At 42.9% G+C, this 27,286-nt stretch overlaps 2 protein-coding genes and 1 pseudogene across 5 annotated transcripts in view; 2 read left to right on the top strand and 1 right to left on the bottom strand.

Annotated features, from left to right (window-relative positions):
- Positions 1-1,113, bottom strand: part of LOC121553248 (1-phosphatidylinositol 4,5-bisphosphate phosphodiesterase epsilon-1-like) — a 33,325-nt gene extending 32,212 nt beyond the window's left edge. Inside the window, exon 1 of the mRNA XM_045211562.1 lies at positions 269-1,113. Coding sequence (XP_045067497.1) covers positions 269-643 — 375 coding nt within the window. The 5' untranslated portion in view covers positions 644-1,113. The remainder of the gene's footprint in view (positions 1-268) is intronic.
- A 1,109-nt stretch (positions 1,114-2,222) lies between these two features.
- On the top strand, positions 2,223-3,473 carry LOC121553516 (annotated as a pseudogene).
- A 993-nt stretch (positions 3,474-4,466) lies between these two features.
- Positions 4,467-27,286, top strand: part of LOC121553631 (potassium voltage-gated channel subfamily H member 1) — an 86,018-nt gene continuing 63,198 nt past the window's right edge. For 2 of the 4 annotated variants that reach the window (XM_041866896.1, XM_041866895.1), the window contains exons 1-7: positions 4,467-4,834; positions 10,732-10,855; positions 15,655-15,761; positions 16,167-16,295; positions 16,735-16,853; positions 18,741-18,908; positions 19,384-19,608. In XM_041866896.1, the coding sequence (XP_041722830.1) occupies positions 4,762-4,834; positions 10,732-10,855; positions 15,655-15,761; positions 16,167-16,295; positions 16,735-16,853; positions 18,741-18,908; positions 19,384-19,608 (945 nt within the window). In that variant the 5' untranslated portion in view covers positions 4,467-4,761. Of the gene's footprint in view, positions 4,835-7,820; positions 7,848-10,731; positions 10,856-15,654; positions 15,762-16,166; positions 16,296-16,734; positions 16,854-18,725; positions 18,909-19,383; positions 19,609-27,286 lie in introns of all 4 variants that reach the window. The other 2 variants (XM_045211561.1, XM_041866894.1) reach the window with 2 other exon arrangements.

Raw genomic sequence — 27,286 nt, 5'->3', positions numbered from 1 at the left:
TAATGGAAATCACTCAGCTATGCCTCCAGGACAAGATTCATCCCAAAATACGTCAACCTGAGTTTTGACTCACACCACATACTGTAGCACTGTATCCGGGTTTTTTTTAACACACATTTCCTTTCTGAGACACGCTGTGTATGTGTGTGTGTGGTCTAGGTATGTGTAGTCCAGTGTAGTCTAGGGATTTCCCAAAGTAGTTTTAAACAAAAAGTGACACAGTTTTGCTCAATGGAACCATTAAAGCCAACTGTGTGTATGCTCTTACCTCAAAAAACATGTCTCCTGTTTTTCCAAGGAGAGGTTTACACACTTGCAGATGTAGACTCTGAGAGGTTGAACTGTGTCCACTGTATCCACTCAATCGGCTGTATCCACCAGAAGTTTGGTGGTCCTCCTCATCCCACAGCTGGAGGGGCACCCTTCCGCAGACAGCGTCCCAAGCCTCCTCACCGATCCTCCCGGTGGGTAACGTCCTGATGATAGCCCTGGTTCCTGTACACACCGACTTCTTCACCCTCTGGTTATCCCTCAAGAACCTACGGACCAGGACCGTCGAACGCTCCTGCTTATTATATAAAAAGTCATCCTCAGTCTCGTTGTCAAATCCTAACCCATTGTCTGAGGCCATCTTTAAAGCCATGGGGCTTTTGGGAGGGCTGGTGGGAAGGAGTGCCAGTGTAGTTTTGGCTTTGCCCCCTGGGCTGATGAGCCCATCATCTCCTCCACCAGACAGAAGGCGAAGCTGTCCGTAGTGACTCTGGGGGAAGATGGCACTGAGGACATTGAGGATGCTGAGCCTGACACCTTGCCCCCTACAGCCTCCTTGCCTCTATTATATCCTAAGGAGGTACCAGAGTAGAGCAAGCCCTGAAACCAGTACTTGTTCCTCTATCTTGCTGGCCGGCCGGCCTGTCTGTGTCTTCCTCCTTGTCGGTATTCAGAAACGTCAGACCATCTAGAAACAGAGGTGGGTGCAGGTGAAGTCCACAACAGCTGTGAAAACCAGGAGAGTGAAAGTATTTTGTCAAAGCTGCATGTTGTTCAGGAGATGTGTCCCTCTGTGCACACTTAGAGATTGACTTTGCTGCCGTGCCAGCCAGGCAGGCACACCCCTCGTAAATCTGCATGAGACAGCAGGAAAACCCAAGTTAGATATAAAATGTCACTGGATACAATGCACCATGACGTGTGAAAGGGAAGCAATCAGTATTCCCTTCACTTTCCCTGCCTATGGCAAAACAAAGTGAGAAAACATTAAGACCATATTATGGAGGTAACTGTAACAGAACTCTATGCAGTGACCTAAAGCTATGACCTATGCAGTGCATTGAAGCTTCTAAAGTGGTGAATGAAAAATTGTTAAGAGAGTATTGTACCCCATTCTCTTCTGCTACAATAGCCTATCACAATGTAAAAACCCTGCATTATCAAAGGTCTGTTTGCATGGGATTGTCACATGAAAACCTTATTAGAATAATTGAAAGTCACAAGACTTTTCAGCCTGTGATCTTGTTGAAGGATTAGGTTTTCCTTACCTTAGTGTGAAAAGCTGTCTTTTGCCTCTCTAGATTCAGTTCCAGTTCCTTCTCTATTCACAGTATAAGAGGGGGACTGGGAGGAGAGGAAAAGAGAGGGATCTGGGAAGAGGGGGAAAGAGAGAAAGGCGCGAGTCACAGAAACAGGGCTCTACTTGGCAGGAGCTTTTTTCTGTGTTCCTCCTTTTTTATTCTCACAGCTCACTGTGTTGTTTCACACTGGACAGGACCTAATGTTAATACCTTCACAGCGTTTAAAGTGGCAGTCACTTAAATAGACTTGCTTTTGTACTCCCTTCTATTCAATATGAACTTTGTACCATCAGGTCAATATGGGTTTACAATCAATCATGAGTTGCTTGCTCATTCAGAAAGTAAACACACAAAATATGGTAAGGTTAAGATTAGGCTACTGCAACACATGCCTACTTTTCAATTACCTTATTTGACTATTTTAGCAGATTAGATTTGAGCAGATTTCTAAAGTCATTAAATAGTACCTCTTTGATTTTGAAGAACATGACATTTGATTGGTACAAATGCCTTAACTTATCATAACAAAAAAGCATGAAACCAGAGGTTTGAAACCATTCCGTCTCTGATTAAACAACTGGATGACTGTTTCTGTGGTCTTGCAGCAAACTCTGTATAATGGCGCCTCCAGTTGGAATGGATTAGTCATTACATGTGAAATGGTTTGATTCCTCCTGCATTATCACACCGTAGAATTCGCGGAAGAAGGAAATGTCTCTGAAACCGACTGGGGTCACGTTTTGCACGGATTACATGAAGACAATATCAATATTGATGGATTTGGACAACAATGTATCTGATAACTGACAGGTAATCCAAATGAAATGGAGCGAGTAACAATTTTCTAACCAATTCATGAATAACGCGTTTGTAGTTAGGCTAATGTGCTACCAACTAGCTAGTAGCATTCACTTTGATAATGATCACATCTAGCTATACTTTTGTCCCTTCAATGATTTGATAAATGATTTGGGGTTTCTCTCAGAAAATGATATTCCCTAATTACTTGGATTATGTGGTGTTTTCCTGAATTGTTGTTCAACCCAATGTAAATTAGCCGCACATGCGTCGGTTTTGTCAAGGATAGAGGGACCGCTTCTGTGTATGCGCGGTAAAATGGGTTTGACATTATTTTTATGGCATTTGTATTTCGAAAATATTCCAGGGTCTCGAAGGAAGCCAACATTCCATAAGTATACCCATATCTCTAGTAATTTTATAGTTTGCCAAATGTCATAACTTCTTAATTCAAAATAATGTTTTAATGATAACATTTCAGGGGGAATTACATTTTATTCCAATGAAATTACCTCCATTGTTTTGCCACTACCACCTAGCTAGCGATCTATGTTACTCTCCTGTAAAATGGAGCCAATGCCCTCTTTTTTTCTCTCTCTCTTTCTATCATGTTGTAGCCTATAAATCCAGGACTTGTTGAGAAGAACCCCCATCCTTTACAATGTTCCTCACCATGGCCCTGCTGAGGAAAGGCATCTCTGGGAAGCAGTGGATCGGGAAGTACCGCCGGCCGCGTGCCATCACCTGGCAGATGAAACGCAACATGCTGGTGCACTTGGAACGCGAGGCAGAGAATGAGTACTGGGTCTCCCGACCATACATGACCACAGAGCAGGAGCGAGGACACGCCGCTGAGCGGCGAGCACAGAAATGGCTCAAAATTAAGGAGACTTAGTTTCAAAAGTTTCCAGAACATAAATATGTTGTTGATCATCTAAGTCACCTCAACACAACCAAGACATGGTCCAGTTAATGAGGAGGAAGTATTGACTTTGTGTGGGGGGTTGGAGAGGTGACATGCATGTTGACTCCGGTGTCTTAATGTATATGAACAATGGAATGTTGGAAATTATCTTTATAAAGCAAGCTCTGATTTGAAAAGAACCTGTTCTTTGCTTCATAATACATGTCAAACAGTCTTGTGCATACATCAGTGGGTCTCAAACCTCTCCTCTGGTACCCCCAGATGTTTCACAATTATGTGGGAGGCCTGAACTAGTGTAAACTATGCCATGCTGCTTAGTGTGCCGCTTCCTCCTGATTCAGGTCAAACCCAGCACCTCTGCCTCGCAAACATGTCTGCCCCCCTGAAGCGTCTTACCCAGTCGTGGCAGCGCAAGTGGAGACACTTCAGGCTGAGGAGTGAGTTTCCAGCTACACTAACTCATGTGATTCACCTATTAAAGGTATTGATGATTAGTTGACAAGTTGAATCAGGTGTGCTAGCTCTGGAATAGTTCAAGTAGCCTACATGGAATGCCTGGGTGTCCCGAGGAGAGGTTGGAGAACCACTGGCATACGTGACCTGATGATGATCGTTCAGAATGTGTTTTAACAGTTTAGGATGCAAATAGGCCCACAACTTGTACAAAACAGGCCCATTTCACTCTCAAAAGTGTTCTAGTGCAGAGTTTCCCAAACTCGGTCCTGGGGCCCCACTGGGTGCACGTTTAGGTGTTTTGCCCTAGCACGACACAGCTGATTCAAATAACCAACATCAAGCTTTGATTATTTGAATCAGCTGTGTAGTGCTAGGTCATAAACCAAAACGTGCACTGGGGGTCAGGACCGAGTTTGGGAAACCCTTTTCTAGTGGATGTATAATATGGTTATTTCATGATGTTATACCATATATCAGTGGTTCTCAAACCTCTCCTCAGGGATCCCCAGACGTTTGACAATTTTGGTGCAGCTCTGAATTGGCTCAACAAACTCGCCTAGTCAAGTAGAATTAGGTGCGCTATCTCTGGAATAGATCAAATACATGGAACGGCTGGGGATCCCGGAGGAGAGGGTTCAGAACCACTGCCATATATCAGCGGCAGATGGCGCTCGGAGTTTGAATGAAGACCCACAAAAGCCCGTGTACCACCAGTCAGGCGCGCCGCTGCGCTCAAACAAATGCGGAGGAGAATTCCCTAAAAGCGCGTCGCAACGTGCTGTAGGCGCTTCATTCGACGCACAGGCTTGCTCAACAGGGGAAGCGCAGCCAGCGACTGTGAGAAGTCTTTGTAGCAGCAGTAGTAGCTATAGACGATACCTTTATCTAAAGCTCACTCACTCGGTACAGATAAAAGGGACCATGAAGACAGACGACTGGAGTTATCGTTTTGCGGACAGCGTCCAACCCCACCGACCGCTTTACACACGGACGACTGAATGACGAGCCAGGATGGCCGGAGGAAGGAGAGGACTTGTAGCCCCTCAAAACACTTTTTTAGAAAATATTGTCAGACGATCTAACGGTAAGGATCATGCTCCAATGAGATGTGCTATGCCTATGATAATTATCTTGAGAATGGAGTAGACCTAAAAAAAACTTTTATGTTTGGGTTTTAAATCATCGATGAAGCCTACCCTCTTTGGCGTGTAAAAACGCATACGAATGGCTAGGATCGAAAAACTGCGCGATCTTTCTCCCTAAACGTCGTCGTGACTTGGAATCTTCAGAATAACCATAACACAAAAGGAAACAATTTCCATATCCTTTCCAAACGTCTGTACTTAGTAAAAGTTGTATGGTAATCAATGAACTTATCAAATGGGATACAATTACTAGGGTATTTGTCAGGCACATCTATTTTTTTAGTCAGGCTTGGGCACATCCCATCTCCAGAAAGTCGCTTCTTATTTTATCTTATGTGCGATCTTACTACCATGGAATCAGCAGCAACGCACAATTTGGGAAATTATGCAGCCTAAAAATAGCCTAGGCTATTTCTCGGTAGTCTGCCTATAAAGTAAAAGAAAATACATCTTGAATAAACACATTTTATATACTTCATAAATTAGAATGTATGATTAAATTACACTTTAAAGTTGTTTGGCCTGTTGGCTGGTTAAACTATACTATCTGCTTATATCGTTTTGAGAAAATAAACCCAAAGAATAGGCTCTCTGTTCCATCCTCTTTATTGGTGTGGCTTTGGGGCGGCAGGTAGCTTAGTGGTTAAGAGCGTTGTGCCAGTAACCGAAAGGTCACTGGTTCTAATCCCCGAGCCGACTAGGTGAAAAATCTGTCGATGTGCCCTTGAGCAAGGCACTTAACCCTAATCGCTCCTGTAAGTCGCTCTGGATAAGAGCTTCTGCTAAATGACTAAAATGTAAATGAGAGGATGGATATAGTCGTTGTTCTCAACATGTAATCCAACCGATATAAACAGGCCCCCATACAAACCATTTCTGTATGGACCTCACTTTGTGCACGGGGGCATTGTCATGATGAAACAGGAAAGGGCCTTCCCCAAACTGTTGCCACATAGTTGGAAGGACAGAATTGTCTAGAATGTCATTGTATGCAGTAGCATTAAGATCTCCCTTCACTGGAACTAAGGGGCCTAGCCCGAACCATGAAAAACAGCCCAAGACCATTATTCCTCCTCCACCAAACAGTTGGCACTATGCATTGGGGCAGGTAGCGTTCTCCTGGCGTCTGCGAAACCCAGATTCATTCATTGGACTGCCAGATGGTGAAGCGTGATTCATCATTCCAGAGAACGCGTTTCCACTGCTCCAGAGCCCAATGGCGGCAAGCTTTACACCTCTCCAGCTGACACTTGGCATTGCGCATGGTGATTTTAGGATTGTGTGCAGCTGCTCGGCCATGGAAACCCATTTCATGAAGCTCCCGACGAACAGTTCTTGTGCTGATGTTGCTTCCGAGGCAGTTTGGAACTCGGTAGTGAATGTTGAAACCGAGGACATATGATTTTTATGTGCTTCAGCACTCGGCGGTCCCCTTCTGTGAGCTTGTGTGGCCTACCACTTCACAGCTGAGCCGTTGTTGCTCCTAGACGTTTCCACCTCACAATAACAGCACTTAGTTGACCGGGGCAGCTCTAGCATGGCAGAAACTTGACGAACTGACTTGTTGGAAAGGTGGCGGCGCCACATTGAAAGTCACTGAGCTCTTCAGTATGGGTCATTCTACTGCCACTGTTTGTCTATGGAGATTGCATGGCTGTGTGCTTAATTTTATACACCTATCAGCAACGGGTGTGGCTGAAATAGCCAAATCCACTAATTTGAAGGGGTGTCCACATACTTTTGTGTATATATATAGTGTATTTTTTTGCTAGATGTGAAATCTTTAAATCAATGTAATAGCATAGGTACCTTGCTAATTCTCCACTAATACATATTTTGATTAAAATACTTCATTCAATATGAGTAAATGTTATTTGCCACCAACAATTCCATGAAAAAGGAAGAATAGATGTTTAATTTAGCCTCCTTTGTCTTAGTCCAAACAGCATCTGTAGATTAACTGTTTACTTAAATGTTCACTGAAAGTTTGCTTAACTGCATGGTAAGTCAATTCTGCCAAAATACAAACAAAGTACATAGTTATTGGTAGCCTACCAAACTTATGAAAGAAACACAAATTAGTAGGACAGGTGTAGGTGGGCTGGAAGGACACATCCATATCCAATGAGTCAGCAAGGCGGGGTCAGGTGGGTAGGCTACATTACCCATGTGCACTTGCACCAGGCCTACTAGTTTGAGGCACACACCAATTTTGGGGACACCCCTCTTACTCATGAGCATCCCTCCTTGGACAATCAACCAATGACCTTCTGTAAAACCAAAATAAACTAATTGAAAGACACAGTCCTCAAGCCATTAAAGTTTTCTCCTCGTCAATTAAACACTTTCAGAAAATACTGTTGTCAGCCATTGTTGCCCAACTGTAGTCTATTGGGGTCCCACTGTCTGGTCAGAGATGTGTAGTGGTAACCAATGAGTAGACGCACCAACCAGGGTCCTGTTTATTAGGGCAGCATTACAGTTTGTATAAGTCTAGGTGTACAAGTCCATTTTCTTCTGTTTGGTTCCCTAATGAACAGGACCCTGGATGACGCACGGCAGCCATTATGCACCAAGCTACTCCACACACACCAGTCATAGCAGTGCAGTGCAGGGTAGGGTAGAAGGAGACACATGGCATGGATTAGAGTGGACTCATTGATCGAAGTTCAGGAGGTAGAGTGAACAAGGGCATTAGTATAATGCATTGAGACCGGGTCATAACCCAAGTTGTGTATTTTGCAGTGTCACAAAACATCTCCTTTTAGTTCAAGAGCTCAAAGAACGTGTGTAACTCTATATGTCGACATGTGAAATGTTGGTTGTGGAAAAAGCATTGAAAACATCACTCAAATGAAACGTACCAGTTTGTTTGAAATAAGTTTGTCACTGTTACTTTAACCATTTTTCTTTTCAACTTTTCAGTATGGACATTATCACATAGACAGACAGGTATAAACCCAACCCATGTTTTGTAGTGCTGCTCATGTTTTCCCCCTAATCTCACTCTCTATTAATTCCATGTACTATGTCTGTTGTTCTCTACCAATTGCTGTTAATTTGCAAAGCAAATTAATCCAAGTCTATGACCGGCTTAAAATCCTGGCCTGGGGGGCAGATACCTACTTATTTTTGTCGCCTGTTCTCTTTTCATTTAACATCAACTTCTACTAATTTGGGTTCACAGACACTACCCAGCTAAAGTTTTGGAAACGTTCTGTGCTAGCTGGGTAGTAACTGTTTGACTGTTAATTAAATTCCTAGGACCCTTCTTTTTCGTTGGGGCATAGATGACTGATGCTTAGCTACCCATCAGCGACGGCATCCTACTGTTGTTTTTAAAAAAACATTGTAAAATAACAAATGTTGGCATGGAACGTTCTACTTCATAGCACTGTGTTTGTGTCAGTTATGTTACTGTTTGTCTTCAATTATCTTGGTGACGTTTGTAGTTTGGTAGAATAGTGTGTGTAGTTTTGTATTTTCTATTGTTGAGTAGCACATTTAGTTTGTTTTGTTCCCATTCCATGTTGATGACGTGTGACTTTGACACGACAGACAGGACATCATTTTGTTATTTAATATACTACTGCTGCAGCAGCATGCACCTCTTCCATATTGATTTAGTTTAATGGATGCCAGGTTGACTTTATGTACTGGCAGATTAATTTTTTTATTTTTTATAACAACAATGTGAACAACATTGTGCAATAGTGGGAGGAATCAACATATAAAAGAACATAAAGCTATATTGTGAGCGAGAGAGAGGTCCCTGTATTCTGTCAGGCGTGTACCTGTCTCTGTCAGTCCCTTAATCTCAGCGCTGACAGGGCAAAAGCCTCCAGAGCGTTAAAGACAAGGAGACCCAACTGAAGCGCACACACATACTGTGCTATATTGTCTTAGTGAGCAATACAGAAGCTATACTATTTGATACAAACTGCCAACACAGCAGTTTCAGACATTTAGTCAATAGAACCATGTTAACAGTATGGAACAAATATAAACTAATTTGGGTACAATCATGTAAACATGTTTTCTCATGGTAATGCTATTTTGCCTTCAGAAATGTATGGTTGCTGTGCAGGTTTGAACAAGGCCCAGAGTACCTGGAGGAATTGACAGTAGCATGTATTTTTAAAAGCTGCATGGTATGAAATCTTTGTCAGTACAACTCTTGAGGCTTGACATACACTGCTACGTCCTCACTCCTCTCCTATTCCCACTTTCCCCCCCTGGATTCTGAGACGTTAACCTACTTTCTACACGTGTGTTGCTTCAGAGGATTGGATTGGAGTGAAGTTAAGTTTCCCTTTGAACATGCAGAATAACAGAGATCAGTGCAGTGCTGTTCATAGGTATTACACCCAACTCGTATTGAGACAGGGATGTAACTACTGCACAGTGGTGTGACGGTACAGTATAGCTCGGACTCTTTCTTCCTTTGTGTGCTGCAGTCAGCAAAGGGTTAAATCTGGATTTTATATATGGTGGAAACTGTCCCTAAGATTAGTGCGTTTTCTATAATCCTTTGTCCTAAATATCCTTACAATTGCCAGTGTATATTCCCTCCCATAAAATATGGTGGAACACAGCAATTAAAACCACATCTGTCTGTGGAGTGTGTGTGTGTATAGCCAGGCCTGTTGACTCCAGTTATGTAATACAGTCTATGGTTGAACGTTTCAGGTGCAGACTTTCATCACTCTGTAGCTGCCTGAGTGGCTCCTATGTCAATCATTTGTGAATGGATCAAAAGCCAATTTGATCCTCATCACATTGACTCATGTATTGTTGTCTTTTTAGAGCTTGCTTTCCCCCCCTTCCCAAAAGCAATAATTAATAAAAATGTGATATTATACATGTACTATGTAGCTGCATAGAAACGCCATTGTCAGCATAGAAGTGTACTGTGGTAAACTAAGCTTCAGTGAGTCTGTTTCTGGGACAGGCGTTTCTATGCCGTTCTGTAGTCGTGTATCTGAAGGGGTATTACATTACATAAGGGAAAGAAACAACAAACGATCATATTTTATAATCACCTGCTAGTATTTGTTAACCTTTTGATGTTTACGATCTCACAGAGGTGAGAAATCATCAATTGTACATGTACTGTACCAGGAACACTCAGAGTGGGATTTTGACAGTGCTAAAAATTGTATCATTTTAAATACTCAGCATGATGGCTATCTATTTCAAAACAAATCTACACTGTTTGATTTAAACCCTGCGTGGATTGACTCTACTTTTGAAATAAATACTGTTGTCTCCAGTGTTGGGAGTGACCTCTCTTTTAACACAATCTGCAAATTTTTGTTCGGTCAAAATGAAGCCGCAGGTGTCATGCAATGCTTACGTAGGCATTACTACAGTCTTATGTATACCCCTTCAAGCCTAACTGACACTAACCCTCCCCACATGCAGTGCTTACTTACTCAGCATTAAGGGTAAGGATGGTCTGAGACTGAGTACAGTACCCGTATGTGAAGGATCATTCTGCTACTCTGTTTTCACACTGTACTGTAGTGGCTTGCGTCGTGCGATATGACTGTGCTGTCGCCTGTCGATGTCAACCCTGGGTTGGGGTCAACACCATTCCACTTCAGTTTTTTTTGGAACTCACTGAAATTCAATTAATGCGTTTTGGATTTTCTTTCCAAATTATGAATCGAATTTCAATTCAGTTCCTCATATTGACTGTACTGAAATGCAATTGATCCCAATCCTGCCCGCTTCCACTCTTTTCCCCACCCCACGTAATGTGTTGTTCATAACTTTGAGCAATCTCCAACAAGTGAGCCTTACCTCCTCCTCTGTTCCCCCTCATCTTTGACAGATACCAATTTTGTCCTTGGGAATGCTCAGATTGTGGACTGGCCCATCGTCTACAGCAACGATGGCTTCTGCAAGCTGTCGGGGTACCACAGGGCGGAAGTCATGCAGAAGAGCAGCACATGCAGGTACAATACACTGCCTTCCATCTGTTTTGTAGATATCTCATTTATTTAACAGCAACACTGAACAATAATCACCTACATCTCAGAGAACACTGAGGTACAATAGTGCCACAGTTAGCTTGCTTGTACTTGTTGTTGGTTCTTCTGCTGCTCCAGCTCATTTTACTCCATACTTCCTACATACAGAATTATTTTCAGATACTGTAGATTCAATCACCAGATTCTTTGCTTTGTCGATAGCCTCTTTTACTTCAACCCAACAGCATTTTAAAATAATGCAGAAAAATTACATTGAAAAGAAAAATTGAGTAAAACAAGAGAATCACCTTTCCTTGCCAAACCAAAGCACATACTCTACAGCTAATTCCACTGCGTTTATCCCAGTCAGTAAAAAATAAGAAACAAAAGCCTATTCAGAATCTCCTATTCAGACTCCGAAGGTGACTTGTTCAATGTCAGCAAGCTCTGCTTGCTCAGCTCTAAACAAAGCCAGATTAGTTGTTATTGTGTGAAAAAGCATGGGTGTTTTCAAAGCTCTTCTTACGCATTTTATAATTGCTGGGATGAAGGTATTATATTCCTTATTTAAGGTACTATTATCCGTTCTTGAAGTTCAAACTGAAGTTGTGAGAACAATAAGCACATCTTCCATATAAAAACAACTGATAACTTGCCATCAAGACACTTTTCACACTACTGAGCCGAACCAAGCCAAACTGTACTGGGCGGGCCTGGTTACGCACCACCATAGTTGCTCGGACTGTGTTGGGAAGGAGAAGAAAACATCTGAGCCAGCACAGTATTTTTTGGGTCGGCCATATAGTGGGAATCAGAGACAACATTTCGGGAACCTTACGGTAACCTCTGTCTGGCCATTCTAGCTGAGAAGAACCTCGGTCTGAAGCGAACTGTGCCGGCGCGTGATATGTTGAGACATGTTCCTGTCAGGAGAGATGTCAGAAGAAGCTAATAGTCTTTGGGAGCCGTTGGGTCCTCACTCCTCTCGAGCAGCCCCCAAAATAGTCACATTAGAATGACCCTGTCATTCACAATTCAAAGCTAACTGAACTCCACAGAGTTATTTTTAGACACGCTGGAACAGACCGTACCTCGGGATGACTGCAATCAGTGGTGTGAAACCAGTGTGTTAAACCAGAGTGTTTTTGTTTTTTTGTATATATATATATATATATATATATATATACACACACACACACACACACACAGTGGGGAGAACAAGTATTTGATACACTGCCGATTTTGCAGGTTTTCCTACTTACAAAGCATGTAGAGGTCTGTAATTTTTATCATAGGTACACTTCAACTGTGAGAGACGGAATCTAAAACAAAAATCCAGAAAATCACATTGTATGATTTTTTTAAAAGTAATTAATTTGCATTTTATTGCATGACATAAGTATTTGATACATCAGAAAAGCAGAACTTAATATTTGATACAGAAACCTTTGTTTGCAATTACAGAGATCATATATTTCCTCTAGGTCTTGACCAGGTTTGCACACACTGCAGCAGGGATTTTGGCCCACTCCTCCATACAGACCTTCTCCAGATCCTTCAGGTTTCGGGGCTGTCGCTGGGCAATACGGACTTTCAGCTCCCTCCAAAGATTTTCTATTGGGTTCAGGTCTGGAGACTGGCTAGGCCACTCCAGGACCTTGACATGCTTCTTACGGAGCCACTCCTTAGTTGCCCTGGCTGTGTGTTTCGGGTCGTTGTCATGCTGGAAGACCCAGCCACGACCCATCTTCAATGCTCTTACTGAGGGAAGGAGGTTGTTGGCCAAGATCTCGCGATACATGGCCCCATCCATCCTCCCCTCAATACGGTGCAGTCGTCCTGTCCCCTTTGCGGAAAAGCATCCCCAAAGAATGATGTTTCCACCTCCCATGCTTCACGGTTGGGATGGTGTTCTTGGGGTTGTACTCATCCTTCTTCTTCCTCCAAACACGGCGTAGTGGAGTTTAGACCAAAAGCTCTATTTTTGTCTCATCAGACCACATGACCTTCTCCCATTCCTCCTCTGGATCATCCAGATGGTCATTGGCAAACTTCAGACGGGCCTGGACATGCGCTGGCTTGAGCAGGGGGACCTTGCGTGCGCTGCAGGATTTTAATCCATGACGGCGTAGTGTGTTACTAATGGTTTTCTTTGAGACTGTGGTCCCAGCTCTCTTCAGGTCATTGACCAGGTCCTGCTGTGTAGTTCTGGGCTGATCCCTCACCTTCCTCATGATCATTGATGCCCCACGAGGTGAGATCTTGCATGGAGCCCCAGACCAAGGGTGATTGACCGTCATCTTGAACTTCTTCCATTTTCTAATTGCGCCAACAGTTGTTGCCTTCTCACCAAGCTGCTTGCCTATTGTCCTGTAGCCCATCCCAGCCTTGTGCAGGTCTACAATTTTATCCCTGATGTCCTTACACAGCCCTCTGGTCTTGGCCATTGTGGAGAGGTTGGAGTCTGTTTGATTGAGTGTGTGGACAGGTGTCTTTTATACAGGTAACGAGTTCAAACAGGTGCAGTTAATACAGGTAATGAGTGGAGAACAGGAGGGCTTCTTAAAGAAAAACGAACAGGTCTGTGAGAGCCAGAATTCTTACTGGTTGGTAGGTGATCAAATACTTATGTCATGCAATAAAATGCAAATTAATTACTTAAAAATCATTTTCTGGATTTTTGTTTTAGATTCCGTCTCTCACAGTTGAAGTGTACCTATGATAAAAATTACAGACCTCTACATGCTTTGTCAGTTGGAAAACCTGCAAAATCGGCGTGTGTGTGTATATATATATATAATATATATATATATACACACACACACACACACAAAATATTTGGACACACCTACTCATTCAAGGGTGTTTCTTTATTTTTACATTATAGAATAATAGTGAAGATATCAAAACTATGAAATAACACATGGAATCATGTAGTAACCAAATAAGTGTTAAACAAATCAAAATATATTTGAGATTCTTTGCCTTGATGACAGCCTTGCACACTCTTGGCATTCTCTCAACCAGCTTCACCTGGAATGCTTTTCCAACAGTCTTGAAGGAGTTCCCACATATGCTGAGCACCTGTTGGCTGCTTTTCCTTCACTCTGCCGTCCGACTCATCACAAACCATCTCAATTGGGTTCTGGTCGGGGAATTGTGGAGGCCAGGTCATCTGATGCAGCACTCCATCACTCTCATTCTTGGTCAAATAGCCCTTACACAGCCTGGATGTGTGTTGGGTTATTGTCCTGTTGAAAAACAAATGATAGACCCACTAAGCGCAAACCAGATGGAATGGCGTATCTCTGCAGAATGCTGTGGTAGCCATACTGGTTAAGTGTGCCTTGAATTCTAAATATATCAGTTTTTTTGTGCCTCTCATATGGCATGACCTCAAAGTCCTTAAAGAGGGCCTTTTTACTGAAGAATGTGTTCATTTCATATGATTGTGTTTTGCTTTTCATGTATAGTTGACGTGTAGATATGTATAGTATAATTTTTTATTGCGGTGTTCATGCAGGGCTCATCTGCAAAAGAGACCGTGGTCTCTGCATGGTTCCCTGCTTAAATAAAGGTTAAATAAAATAGTGTGTGTTGCTACAGAGCTGATAGTTGGCTGGCTGATCTTTACTGTACCTTTCTTGGAAAGAAACTCTGGCCCTCTGTGTAGTTTCATGATCAGTGTGCCACCTGTGTGTTGCTGTAAACAGTTTTCTCCATGCACCTGGTAATGTGATAGGTGTGTGAGTTACAGTACCTTTTCCCCATGTTAACTGTGTCTTTTAAGATGGATATTTTGTGCATCGGAGAGTAGAAATGGATCAGTGTGCCAACGAAGGCCCTAAGATAATTGTTTCACTGTCCATTTCACATCATAAAGCCCTTAACCTTAACTAGTTGAATCAGGTGTGTTAGTGGTGGAACCCATCTAATACAGATGTGGTCATTCTATGGCGGCAGCACCTCTGGGACCAGCAGGCGTTTCACATGATCAATTCCACCTCTAGCGCCTGAGTCTAACAAATTAACCAACACATTAGTTGTTTAATCATCAAGCCCTTGACTAGTTGAATCAGATGGGCTCGACCAGATCTAATAGGTGAAACGTCCAGAGGACTAGCCGGTGTCTTATAACACTTCCTTAGGTGAGAATCAAGCCAACCTGTCTGTGTGCCACACCTCTCTGCCCCCACTGGTGTAATCTGGGATGGATCTGGGATTTGACTCGCTGATGTTGAGTCACTGTGAGGCTGAGGGACGGAAGTGTGTGTGTGTGTGTGTGTGTGTCTCGGAAGAGTCCCCTGACGGTGTCATCTCTGTTAGCAAGCTTACTGACTGACAGCCCATTCGGCCCACAGGGACAGACCTGTAAGGTGGGGAGAAAGTTTAGGCAATGAACACTACCAGAGGGAGGGAGGGAGGGGGCAAGAGTAATAGACAGACAGAGACACACACACACACAGAGACCGAGAGAGACCCACACACACACACAGAGAGACACAGGTAAGAGTTAGAGCGAAGGAGTAATAGACAGAGAAGATATCAGATTATGACATTGTTTGTGCATCATAAGAAACATTGGTAAGTACACTTAACACACCCTGTTGTCCTCCTCAGTAAGGCAGTTCAAAAGATTGACTACATTTACACAGACAACAACATTCATGGGCTAACAGCCTCATTTGACTGTTTCGCTCTAACTAACCCACTAACATATCTACACACTTGTTTTTAATGCTTTTTGTCATAAAAAAATGTACACACTGTTTTGTGTTTTCTAGCTTCATGTACGGGGAGCTCACAGACAAGGATACTAGCGAGAAAGTACGGCTAACGTTCGAGAACTACGAGATGAATTCATTTGAAATACTCATGTATAAAAAGAACAGTAAGTACCAATTGAATAACATTTAAAAAACAGCCTCATCATGTAAATGTATTCAGCCATTTCTTATTTACATATGTACTTATGAATATGTACAATGATGTTCGAACAGCACGAACCCTGTAGATAATTTCTGATGCTGTAGATCAGGGGCCGCATCCATAAAGTGTCAGAGTAGGAGTGCTGCTCTAGGATCCGTTTTCTCGTAGATCATAATGAATCAGTGGGGACCTGATCCTAGATTATCACTCCTACACTGACATGCTTTGTAAATACAGGCCCAGTTATAACTCCCCAAATAAGTTACTGTTGATGGTTGTATTTCCCATTTGACTGATTTTTGTATCAAACAAATACTGCTATAGATAAAGCTATGAATATTCACCAGTGTATGTTCTCTCATCTCAGGAACGCCGGTATGGTTCTTTGTGAAGATAGCCCCAATACGAAACGAACAGGAAAAAGTAGTGCTGTTTCTGTGCACCTTCAGTGACATCACAGCCTTTAAACAGCCAATAGAAGATGAAACCTCGAAAGGTGAGTGACAGAGTTTTTGAGTGGCAGCAGAGGATGTGGTCCCACCTTATTGGATAGTCCCCTATATCAAATCAAATCACATTTTATTTGTCACATACACGTGTTTAGCAGATGTTATAGCAGGTGTAGCGAAATGCTTGTGCTTCTAGCTCCGACAGATACAAATCAGTCTTTATTATAAAAATAACTTTTTAGGGTAGGCTGTGTGTTTTATACTAAAAGTTTTACAAAAAAGTATTATAACATTATTATTATTATTATTATTATAAAAATGTGTTTTGTCTAAAGCCTTCATCAGGGTGTTGCTTTTTATCGAAACACATTGTTTTATTAATAATAACACTCTGGCTAGTTAATAAGTTCAATCTCTATCTTCTTTTGTAAAACCTATTAGCACACTCATTATCTTCACACAGACCTCTTTGTTTTGTTGCCTCAGGTTGGGGGAAGTTCGCCCGGCTAACTCGTGCTCTGACCAGCAGTAGAGGGGTGTTACAGCAGCTGCAGCCTACTGTACACAGGGGAGAGAACGTCCACAAGCACTCCCGCCTAGCTGAGGTGCGCTAATATTTATGTCTGTTGTGAATGTTTATAACTCTCCTCTCATAAAGCTAGCTAAGGCATGCGTGTGGGTGGGGGAAGATGTGTGAGCTTGTTGCCGTTCCATTTGGCTATGGGTGAGGCATGTGCCCCTGTGCTGTGTATCCATTTGTCTCTGTCCTTTGTGATTACAGAGATGCACTGAAGTGATAACACACATGTACACTGATATACAGTGAGGGGGAAAAAAGTATTTGATCCCCTGCTGATTTTGTACGTTTGCCCACTGACAAAGAAATGATCAGTCTATAATTTTAATGGTAGGTTTATTTGAACAGTGAGAGACAGAATAACAACAACAAAATCCAGAAAAACGCATGTCAAAAATGTTATAAATTGATTTGCATTTTAATGAGGGAAATAAGTATTTGACCCCCTCTCAATCAGAAATGTCTGGCTCCCAGGTGTCTTTTATACAGGTAACGAGCTGAGATTAGGAGCACACTCTTAAAGGGAGCTTGTTACCTGTATAAAAGACACCTGTCCACAGAAGCAATCAATCAATCAGATTCCAAACTCTCCACCATGGCCAGATTGTAGACCTACACAAGGCTGGAATGGGCTACAAGACCATCGCCAAGCAGCTTGGTGAGAAGGTGACAACAGTTGGTGCGATTATTCGCAAATGGAAGAAACAAAGAACTGTCAATCTCCCTCGGCCTGGGGCTCCATGCAAGATCTCACCTCGTGGAGTTGCAATGATCATGAGAACGGTGAGGAATCAGCCCAGAACTTCACGGGAGGATCTTGTCAATGATCTCAAGGCAGCTGGGACCATAGTCACCAAGAAAACAATTGGTAACACACTACGCCGTGAAGGACTGAAATCCTGCAGCGCCCGCAAGGTCCCCCTGCTCAAGAAAGCACATATACAGGGCAGTCTGAAGTTTGCCAATGAACATCTGAATGATTCAGAGGAGAACTGGGTGAAAGTGTTGTGATCAGATGAGACCCAAATTGAGCTCTTTGGCATCAACTCAACTCGCCGTGTTTGGAGGAGGAGGAATGCTGCCTATGACCCCAAGAACACCATCCCCACCGTCAAACATGGAGGTGGAAACATTATGCTTTGGGGGTGTTTTTCTGCTAAGGGGACAGGACAACTTCACCGCATCAAAGGGACGATGGACGGGGCCATGTACCGTCAAATCTTGGGTGAGAACCTCCTTCCCTCAGCCAGGGCATTGAAAATGGGTCGTGGATGGGTATTCCAGCATGACAATGACCCAAAACACATGGCCAAGGCAACAAAGGAGTGGCTCAAGAAGAAGCACATTAAGGTCCTGGAGTGGCCTAGCCAGTCTACAGACCTTAATCCCATAGAAAATCTGTGGAGGGAGCTGAAGGTTCGAGTTGCCAAACGTCAGCCTCGAAACCTTTAATGACTTGGAGAAGATCTGTAAAGAGGAGTGGAACAAAATCCCTCCTGAGATGTGTGCAAACCTGGTGGCCAACTACAAGAAACGTCTGACCTCTGATTGCCAACAAGGGTTTTGCCACCAAGTACTAAGTCATGTTTTTTTGAGGGGTCAAATACTTATTTCCCTCATTAAAATGCAAATCAATTTATAAAATTTTTGACATGCGTTTTTCTGGATTTTTGTTGTTGTTATTCTGTCTCTCACTGTTCAATTAAACCTACCATTAAAATTATAGACTGATCATTTCTTTGTCAGTGGGCAAACTTACAAAATCAGCAGGGGATCAAATACTTTTTTCCCTATTTGTGTGTGTATATGTAACAATCTGTAAGCAACCTTTTAAGTGAACTGTAACCTCTCGGTTTACCCCAAACCCTTCTTTGATTTTATTCCATCAAACTCATCAAAGATATACAATCTGCAGGTCCTCCAGCTGGGCTCAGACATCCTCCCCCAGTACAAGCAGGAGACGCCCAAAACGCCGCCCCACATCATCCTACACTACTGCGCCTTCAAGACCACCTGGGACTGGGTCATCCTCATCCTGACTTTCTACACCGCCATCATGGTTCCTTACAACGTCTCCTTCAAGGTCTGAACTATTGAATTACATATAATTTATCCCTGACCAAGATGGCTGCCATTATTTACACTTTAGTCATTTAGCAGACACTCTTATCCAGACCTATTTACAGTTAGTGCATTCATCTTAGTATAGCTATGTGAGACAGCCACATGTCACAGTCGTAGTAAATACATTTTTCCTCAATAAAGAAGTTATCAGCAAAGTCAGTGCTAGTTGGAAAAAACAGTATATTATCAGCATATTCTAGAGCTATGCAGGCTTGTGACATCTACCACTATTTTATATTATAAAGTGTCTCTACTCTACAAAAATATAGATCCTCTCCTGTCCTCAGGGATACAATATAGATGTAATAACTTTGTAATAATTTATTATAAATGTAATAATCTTGGGGATGTATAATAGATTGTCTCCTCTACTGTAACACAGATTCTCTGCTCTACTACTGTACTATCACAAAGGTTCTCTCCTCCTCCTCCAGACCAAGCAGAACAACGTGACGTGGCTGGTGGTGGACAGCATTGTAGACGTCATCTTCCTGGTGGACATCGTGCTCAACTTCCACACTACCTTCGTGGGCCCGGCCGGAGAGGTCATCTCCGACCCCAAGCTCATCAGGATGAACTACCTGAAGACCTGGTTCGTCATCGACCTGCTCTCCTGCCTGCCTTACGACGTCATTAACGCCTTCGAGAATGTGGATGAGGTCAGTATTGTGTGTGTGGTGGGTGTTATCATCGACCTGCTCTCCTGCCTGCTCTATGACCTCATCAACATCTTCGAAAATGTGAACGAGGTCAGTCAGGTCTGACAATATATTGGTAATTTAGCTTTTCCAGCTTTTATAGTTGAGTAACATTTTGTTTATGCCATGTAGACAACTAGAATTTATCATGCTCTTCCTCTGGAGGATGCGTGGACAGCGGCACATACTAAACATTCAGTGGGGCTTTAACCAATAACCCTGGTGTTGCCACTGCCAGCACCATGACCTAGTAATCTAAGCCCAGTGAGCCATTTGAACCAGCCATTGAAATATTGAAATGTCAGGGGTTTTCCTTTCCTGTCTGACGATTTTAAAGTTATGTTTGGCTAATGACAGGAACTACGGTCCTAATCCTGATGTCCTAATCCTGATGTCCTTACCCCTCCAGAAACCCAACACAGCCTTTTTTCAATCTCTTCCTGACAACCCAGAGCTCGGCCTGTTATATTGGCTTATATTACTGGATGTCTGTTTGTGTGTGTTATTCTGTGTCTATATATTAGTTCAACCTGTTAACCAGTTTATATTACTGGAAGAGGCTCCATTTGAAGGGCCACAAACCTGCCAGCGTTTATTTGTGTTATGGCAGCCGTATTGAGTTATTAGGGCGGGCTGTTGGTTTTAATATGTGACGCAGTCGTGTGTGTGTGTTTGTTTCGAGATTCTGTTTTCAGTTGTGTGTGTGTGTGTGTGTGTGTGACTGTATTCACACAGTAAATAAAGACCCCTCTGGTTTTTGCTGTTCTCTGAGTCTCCATGTTTACGACCAGAAGCTGCTCACCAAGAGATAAGGAGGGAATGCAAGGAAAAGGAGGATTCTCTTTCAACAGAAAGAAAATATCCTCCAAAGAGAAGCATATTAGCCCCGTCCCTCCTACCCTCCACACACATTATTAAATGATGGAATTAAACCCATTTATCCATGAGTGTTAAAGCATTTAGTCTCAGGCAAGTCCCTTGCAGAAAAACCACATGATTTCACATGTGGAAAATCTCATGATTTCACATGAAATTTCACATGTGAAATCATGTTAAAATGTGTTTTTTGGAGAACTTTACATGTGATCATGTTTTCACATGTGTAGATTCATGTTCTCATGTCACCCCGCTCCTCCGCACACTCCACTGGCTTCCAGTTGAGGCTCGCATCTACTACAAGACCATGGTGCTTGCCTACGGAGCTGTGAGGGGAACGGCACCTCCTTACCTTCAGGCTCTGATCAGACCCTACACCCAAACGATGGCACTACGTTCATCCACTTCTGGCCTGCTAGCTCCCCTACCTCTATGGAAGCACAGTTCCCGCTCAGCCCAGTCAAAGCTATTCGCACCCCAATGGTGGAACAAGCTCCCCCACGACGCCAGGACAGCGGAGTCACTGACCACCTTCCGGAGACACTTGAAACCCTACCTCTTTAAGGAATACCTGGAATAGTATAAAGTAATCCTTCTTCCCCCACACCAAAAAAATAATAACTTGCTATCATAAGTTGAATGCACCAATTTGTAAGTCGCTCTGGATAAGAGCGTCTGCTAAATGATGTAAATGTGAATCACATGTTATCACAGTAACTTCATATAAGATCACCTGATCACATTAAAACATGTGTTTTTGTAACACTTCACGTGTTCACATGTGAAATTCATATGTTTTTTCCTTAAGGGGTATTATCACTCCGACTGCTGCAGCAATAGGAAATATACACTGAGTTTACAAAACATGACCTGCTCTTTCTATGACAGACTGACCAGGTGAATCCAGGTGAAAGCTATGATCCCTTATTGATGTCACTTGTTAAATCCACTTCAATCGGTGTAGATGAAGGGGAGGAGACAGGTTAAAGAAGGATTTTTAAGCCTTGAGACAATTGAGACATGGATTGTGTATGTGTGCCATTCAGAGGGTGAAAGGGCAAGACAAAATATTTAAGTGCCTTTGAATGGGGTATGGTAGTAGGTGCAAGGCGCACCGGTTTGTGTCAATCACTGCAACACTGCTGGGTTTTTCACGCTCAACAGTTTCCCGTGTGTGTCAAGAATGTTCCATGACCCAAAGGACATCCAGCCAACTTGACACAACTGTGGGAAGCATTGGAGTCAACATGGGCCAGCATCCCTGTAGAACGCTTTCGACACCTTGTAGAGTCCATGCCCCGATGAATTGAGGCTGTTCTGAGGGCAAAGGGGGTGCAGCTCAATATTAGGAAGGTATTCCTAATGTTTTGTACACTCAGTGTATTATTGCTGTCATTTTAAATATATGAAGTGCTATGCTTTCCAAACGCAAACATATTTTTTTGTTATTTAGGGTCAGTCTCCTTACCAGATAATTCTGTAGTATGTCAGTAGTCCCACAATACCATGGGGATGATGGTATCAATAGATTTGGAAACACCTGTTTCAGATCTGTAAGTCTCAGGTAAACGTGTCTCAGAGGCACACGGTTGGGTTCCATTTCAATTCCGTCAATTAATGAAGTAAACAAAGTGCTTTTCAATGAGGAAAATGGGAATTGGACTTTTCATTTTTTTCTGAATTGAAATAGAATTGACATCAACCTTGTAGATAAATACTTGGAGATGACTCAGATATATTATAAGTCCCAGAGTGTCTTGGGTATGAGTTCCAGACATTTATGAGTTCTTAATCTGGGAAACCCAGAACAAAAATCTTGCGAAATTACGTCAGATGCTCGATGTAGTTCTGGGAGAAGACGTGTTAGAGAAAACATACTAGAATGAGGAGTGGAAACAGCATTAGTGTGGGCAAGTCTATGGGCCAAATGTCTCCCTTTTGGAACATTTGAAAGAGAGAAACACCTGCGAATCATGATTGGTCCAAATGATTAGTGGCAAAAAATCTGCATACCAAAACATAATTCCTCATTAGTCGTCACATCCCACAGTCTGTTGACAGACACTAAGATACCAGTTATGTCTGTCTCTTATCCTCTTAGCCTTTGAAGTGAGCTGGCTGACATGCATTTTTCTCTTCAGGGGAAGGGTTGGAGAACAGATCAGGGTCACTGAGGGTAATTAGTCATATTGCCCCCTCCAGTACTACCTTGTGAAGAAGATCTCATAAAATGGCGCTGGGAGAAAAGAGTCTGCTAGCCTAATGCTTTGATGTGTTTAAATGTGAATTCTACCCCTAGCAGTCAGTACAGCATTTGGTTTGGAGACTGACGTCTCACTGAAGTGCAGTGAAATGCGTTGCTAGTTTCTTAACGTGCAAGGAGAGAGATGCGAAGAGACTAAACAAAACAAAATATCTTTGTCCTTTCTCTCTTTTTCTCCCATTTCTATTGTTTTACTCTAGTTTGACGCTATAATTATGTGTCAGGGGATTCGGGATTTCTCCTGTCATGTAAATGAGCTCTCTGGTGGAGGGGATAACTGCCGTACCATGGTGTTAGCGCAGCTAGCCAGCCGCACAGCTACAGACATAGAACTAGAATTAGCATAGCCTTCAAAGTGTAGCTGTAGTGTTAGCAGCGCCGCTAGCCAGACGTGCAGCTACAGGGCTGGATCAAATTAGATATTAGCATAGCGCAGCCGTATAGCCAGTTACAGCATGGGATCAAATGAGATATCAGTGTAGCCTTAGCATTAGCAGCACAGCTAGCCAGGCATTACAGGACTAGCTCAAATGAGCTCACTGTGTAGACATTAGCCAGTGAAACCATTAGCGTTAGCCAGGAAGAAGATGTATGAACATAGGCCAACCAAAGTGTGATTGGCTATGCAGAGGAATATGTACGTAGGCCTACACATATACAAAGAGTACATCTCAGATGTGTGTGTGTGTGAGAGAGAGAGAGGTCTAACATTAATAGTAATTGGTCAAATGGAGCGCTCACCGAACAGGAAGCTGAACCGTCACCCCGGAGTCATATAAGATGCTATAGATCCCTCTACAATCAATACACTGCATTTCTCTTCCCCCAATTTTAAGCCAAATTGGCACCTCTAAGGTTTCTCACAGAGAATCAATCCCACAGCCAATTATTGTTAAAAACCGTGCCAAGTCTATCTAATGGATAGTAACATCCAATGACACATGAGATTGGGGTTTCTTTGGAAGTCTTAAATATTGTTCAGGTCCATTCTGGTCTCTAGCTATTTCTCTTGACAGATCTGAGTCTGTATTCAGAGTCTCCGATATAGGAACAGTTTAGCCTTTTAGATCAGAATGAATAAGATTAAATTGACAGTTGGGACTATATCTGCAATAGATCAACATTCCTATTCTGAGACGCTTAGTGAACACAGGCTCTGAAGTTATTGGAGAGGGTCACTAGTTTTTTGTGTGTTTTTTTTCAAGCTTTCAGGGAGGGTTTAGGTAAAATATATTTTGCTATAGGGATGGCCATCCATTGTCATTTGAGAGGTCAGATTTTTCTCCATGCAACCCTTATTATAAATAACGTTCACTCCCTTAGTGAATACGGCTCCTGACACTATTGTATGTGTGAAAGCACAGGGTGTAATAGAGGGTCAATGCACGTAAATGCTATTGAAGCACCTTTTTTAGTTTGGTGAATTATAACGTTTAATGCATCTCTGGGTCACATGGAGGGTTCAAGTGTCAACAGATTTAGAGATGGATAACGTTACACTACTAGGCCTATTGATTACTCCGGTTACCTTCATTATTAGCATGCACTGCACAATGTGCACACCGTTCTCATACACGGGTGCGCTTGCATGCACATGCACACTGTAGCTCCTATAGGCCTAGGGCAGGGGTGTCAAACTCATTCCACAGAGTGCCGAGTGTCTGCAGGTTTTTGGTTTTTCATTTTAATTAAGACCTAGACAACAAGGTGAGAGGAGTTCCTTACTAATTAGTGACTTTCATTCATCAATCAAGTACAAGGGAGGAGCGAAAAACCCCAGACACTCGGCCCTCTGAGGAATGAGTTTGACATGTGGCCTAGGGCTACAAAGGGTTGCTACTGTCAGTTGTCATTTAGGCAAACCAAACTGGACTCAAGTTGGGAGCCAGTACTGTGTGTGCGTGCGTGCGTGTGTGTGTGTGTGCCTACATCTGTGCAAAATGCTGTGGTAGCGTCCTGCGTGTCCCTTAGTGAGTTGTTGGTGGATGAAGGACTTGGTGGTGTAAAGTGCTGCAGTGGTCTTTAACAGGCGGATGCTAACAAGGCTGTGAGAGGCATCAAGTCTATTGTATCTGCAGGGACAGCACTTTGTCGGCCTCTAGTCTTTCAGCTTCTCAGCTCGCGCCACGGTTAATGCTGACAGACACCAGGATATTCACTGTCAGCCTAACGAGGCTCTGTCCAGCCAGCTGCTGTGGACAGGGGAAGCGAGGCTCTGTCCAGCCAGCTGCTGTGGACAGGGGAAACGATACATATACATTTCTGTATGACTGGGGATTAATGTGGTCTCACGTCATTCAAGGTTTTGATCATCAAGTCATTTTTGTACTTTTGGTTGTACATTTGCTGATGAACGATTTGTGAAGCATCTATATAGGCTTGATAAAGGATTTGTGACGCATCTACTGTATATAGACTTGATAAAGGTTTTGAAGCATCTACAGTGCATTCGGAAAGTATTCAGACCCTTTGCTATGAGACTTGAAATTGAGCTCGGGTGCATCCGGTTTCCATTGATCATCCTTGAGTTGTTTCTACAACTTGATTGGAATCCACCTGTGGTAAATTCAATTTATTGGACATGATTTGGAAAGGTACACACCTGTCTATATAAGGTCCCTCAGTTGACAGTGCATGTCAGAGCAAAAACCAAGCCATGAGGTCGGAGGAATTGTCCGTAGAACTCCGAGAAAGGATTGTGTCGAGGCACAGATCTGGGGAAGGGTACCCATCATTCTTAAATGGAAGAAGTTTGGAACCACCAAGACTCTTCCTAGAGCTGGCTGCCCGGCCAAACTGAGCAATCGGGGGAGAAGGGCCTTGGTAAGGGAGGTGACCAAGAACCCGATGGTCACTGACAGAGCTCCAGAGTTCCTCTGTGGAGATGGTAGAACCTTCCAGAAGGACAACCATCTCTGCAGCGCTCCACCAATCAGGCCTTTATGGTAGAATGGCCAGACGGAAGCCACTCCTCAGTAAAAGGCACTTGACAGCTCGCTTGGAGTTTGCCAAAAGGCACCTAAAGACTCTCAGACCATGAGAAACAAGATTATCTGGTCTGATGAAACCAAGGTTGAACTCTTTGGCCTGAATGCCAAGTGTCACGTCTGGAGGAAACCTGGCACCATCCCTACGGTGAAGCATGGTGGTGGCAGCATCATGCTGTGGGGATTGTTTTTCAGTGGCAGGGACTGGGAGACTAGTCAGACAAATGGAGCAAAGTACAGAGAGACCCTTGATGAAAACCTGCTCCAGAGTGCTCAGGACCTCCAACTGGGGAAAAGGTTCACCTTCCAACAGGACAATGACCCTAAGCACACAGCCAAGACAACGCAGGAGTGGCTTCGGGACGAGTCTCTGAATGTCCTTGAGTGGCCCAGCCAGAGCCCGGACTTGAACTCGATCTAACATCTATGGAGAGACCTGAAAATAGCTGTGCAGCAACACTCCCCATCCAACCTGACAGAGCTTGAGAGGATCTGCAGAGAAGAATGGGAGAAACTCCCCAAATACAGGTGTGCCAAGCTTGTAGTGTCATACCCAAGAAGACTCGAGGCTGTAATCGCTGCCAAAGGTGCTTCAACAAAGTACTTAGTAAAGGGTCTGCATACTTATGTAAATGTGATATCTCAGTTGTTTATTTATAAATTTGCAAACATTTCTAAAAACCTGTTTTTGCTTTGTCATTATGGGGTATTGTGTGTAGATTGATGAGGGGAAAAAAACAATTTAATCCATTTTAGAATAATGCTGTAACGTAACATAATGTGGAAAAAATCAAGGGTCTGAATGCTTTCCGAATGCACTGTATATCGGCATGATAAAGGATTTGTGAAGCATCTATATCAGCTTGATAAAGGATTTGTGAAGCATCTATACAGTAGGCTTATTAAAGGATTTGTGAAGCATCTATATACAGTAGGCTTATTAAAGGATTTGTGAAGGCTTAATTTAGCCATTAAAGTTATTATAACATTGTGGAGACCTCTACATGCTTTATACCTACAGGGGATAAGTACAGCGTTACTATGAGGTTTAGTTTGAAGGTTAGCTAACATTCTATTTGTTTTCTGTTAACCACAAACATTCGCTAACGTTAGCTTAGTCTGTGGTGAACGAGAGTATCTGTTTCAGGTCTAAACTGCCACTACAAATAATGAAGTGGCCATGTAGACTTTCTATTACATGTACTAGGAATAGCTACGTTTTTTCAGTTTGCAGCCAAAAAGTGACAGTAATCTGAGGACGGAGTAGAGTTGCAATCGTTTAGGCTGGAGCCTAATCGATCGAAGGAGGGATTGAGAATGGATGACAACCCAAATCAGATGCCACACCCTTACTTACAATCATATCATGAATAACCTGCATAATTGCACATGTATAACTTAAAATGGTTTAAGTATACAAGTGCTTTCCATCATTCTGTGCCCCAGATCACACATCAGAGGCCTCAACTCGTGACAATCCGACCTTGAACTAGTTCAAGCTGCAGAACTACAC

This window comes from Coregonus clupeaformis, chromosome 37 (assembly GCF_020615455.1).
Source record: "Coregonus clupeaformis isolate EN_2021a chromosome 37, ASM2061545v1, whole genome shotgun sequence".
NCBI classification, from domain to species: domain Eukaryota; kingdom Metazoa; phylum Chordata; class Actinopteri; order Salmoniformes; family Salmonidae; genus Coregonus; species Coregonus clupeaformis.
Note: the sequence above shows the minus strand (reverse complement) of the source record. Positions and strands in the feature narration are given on the sequence as shown.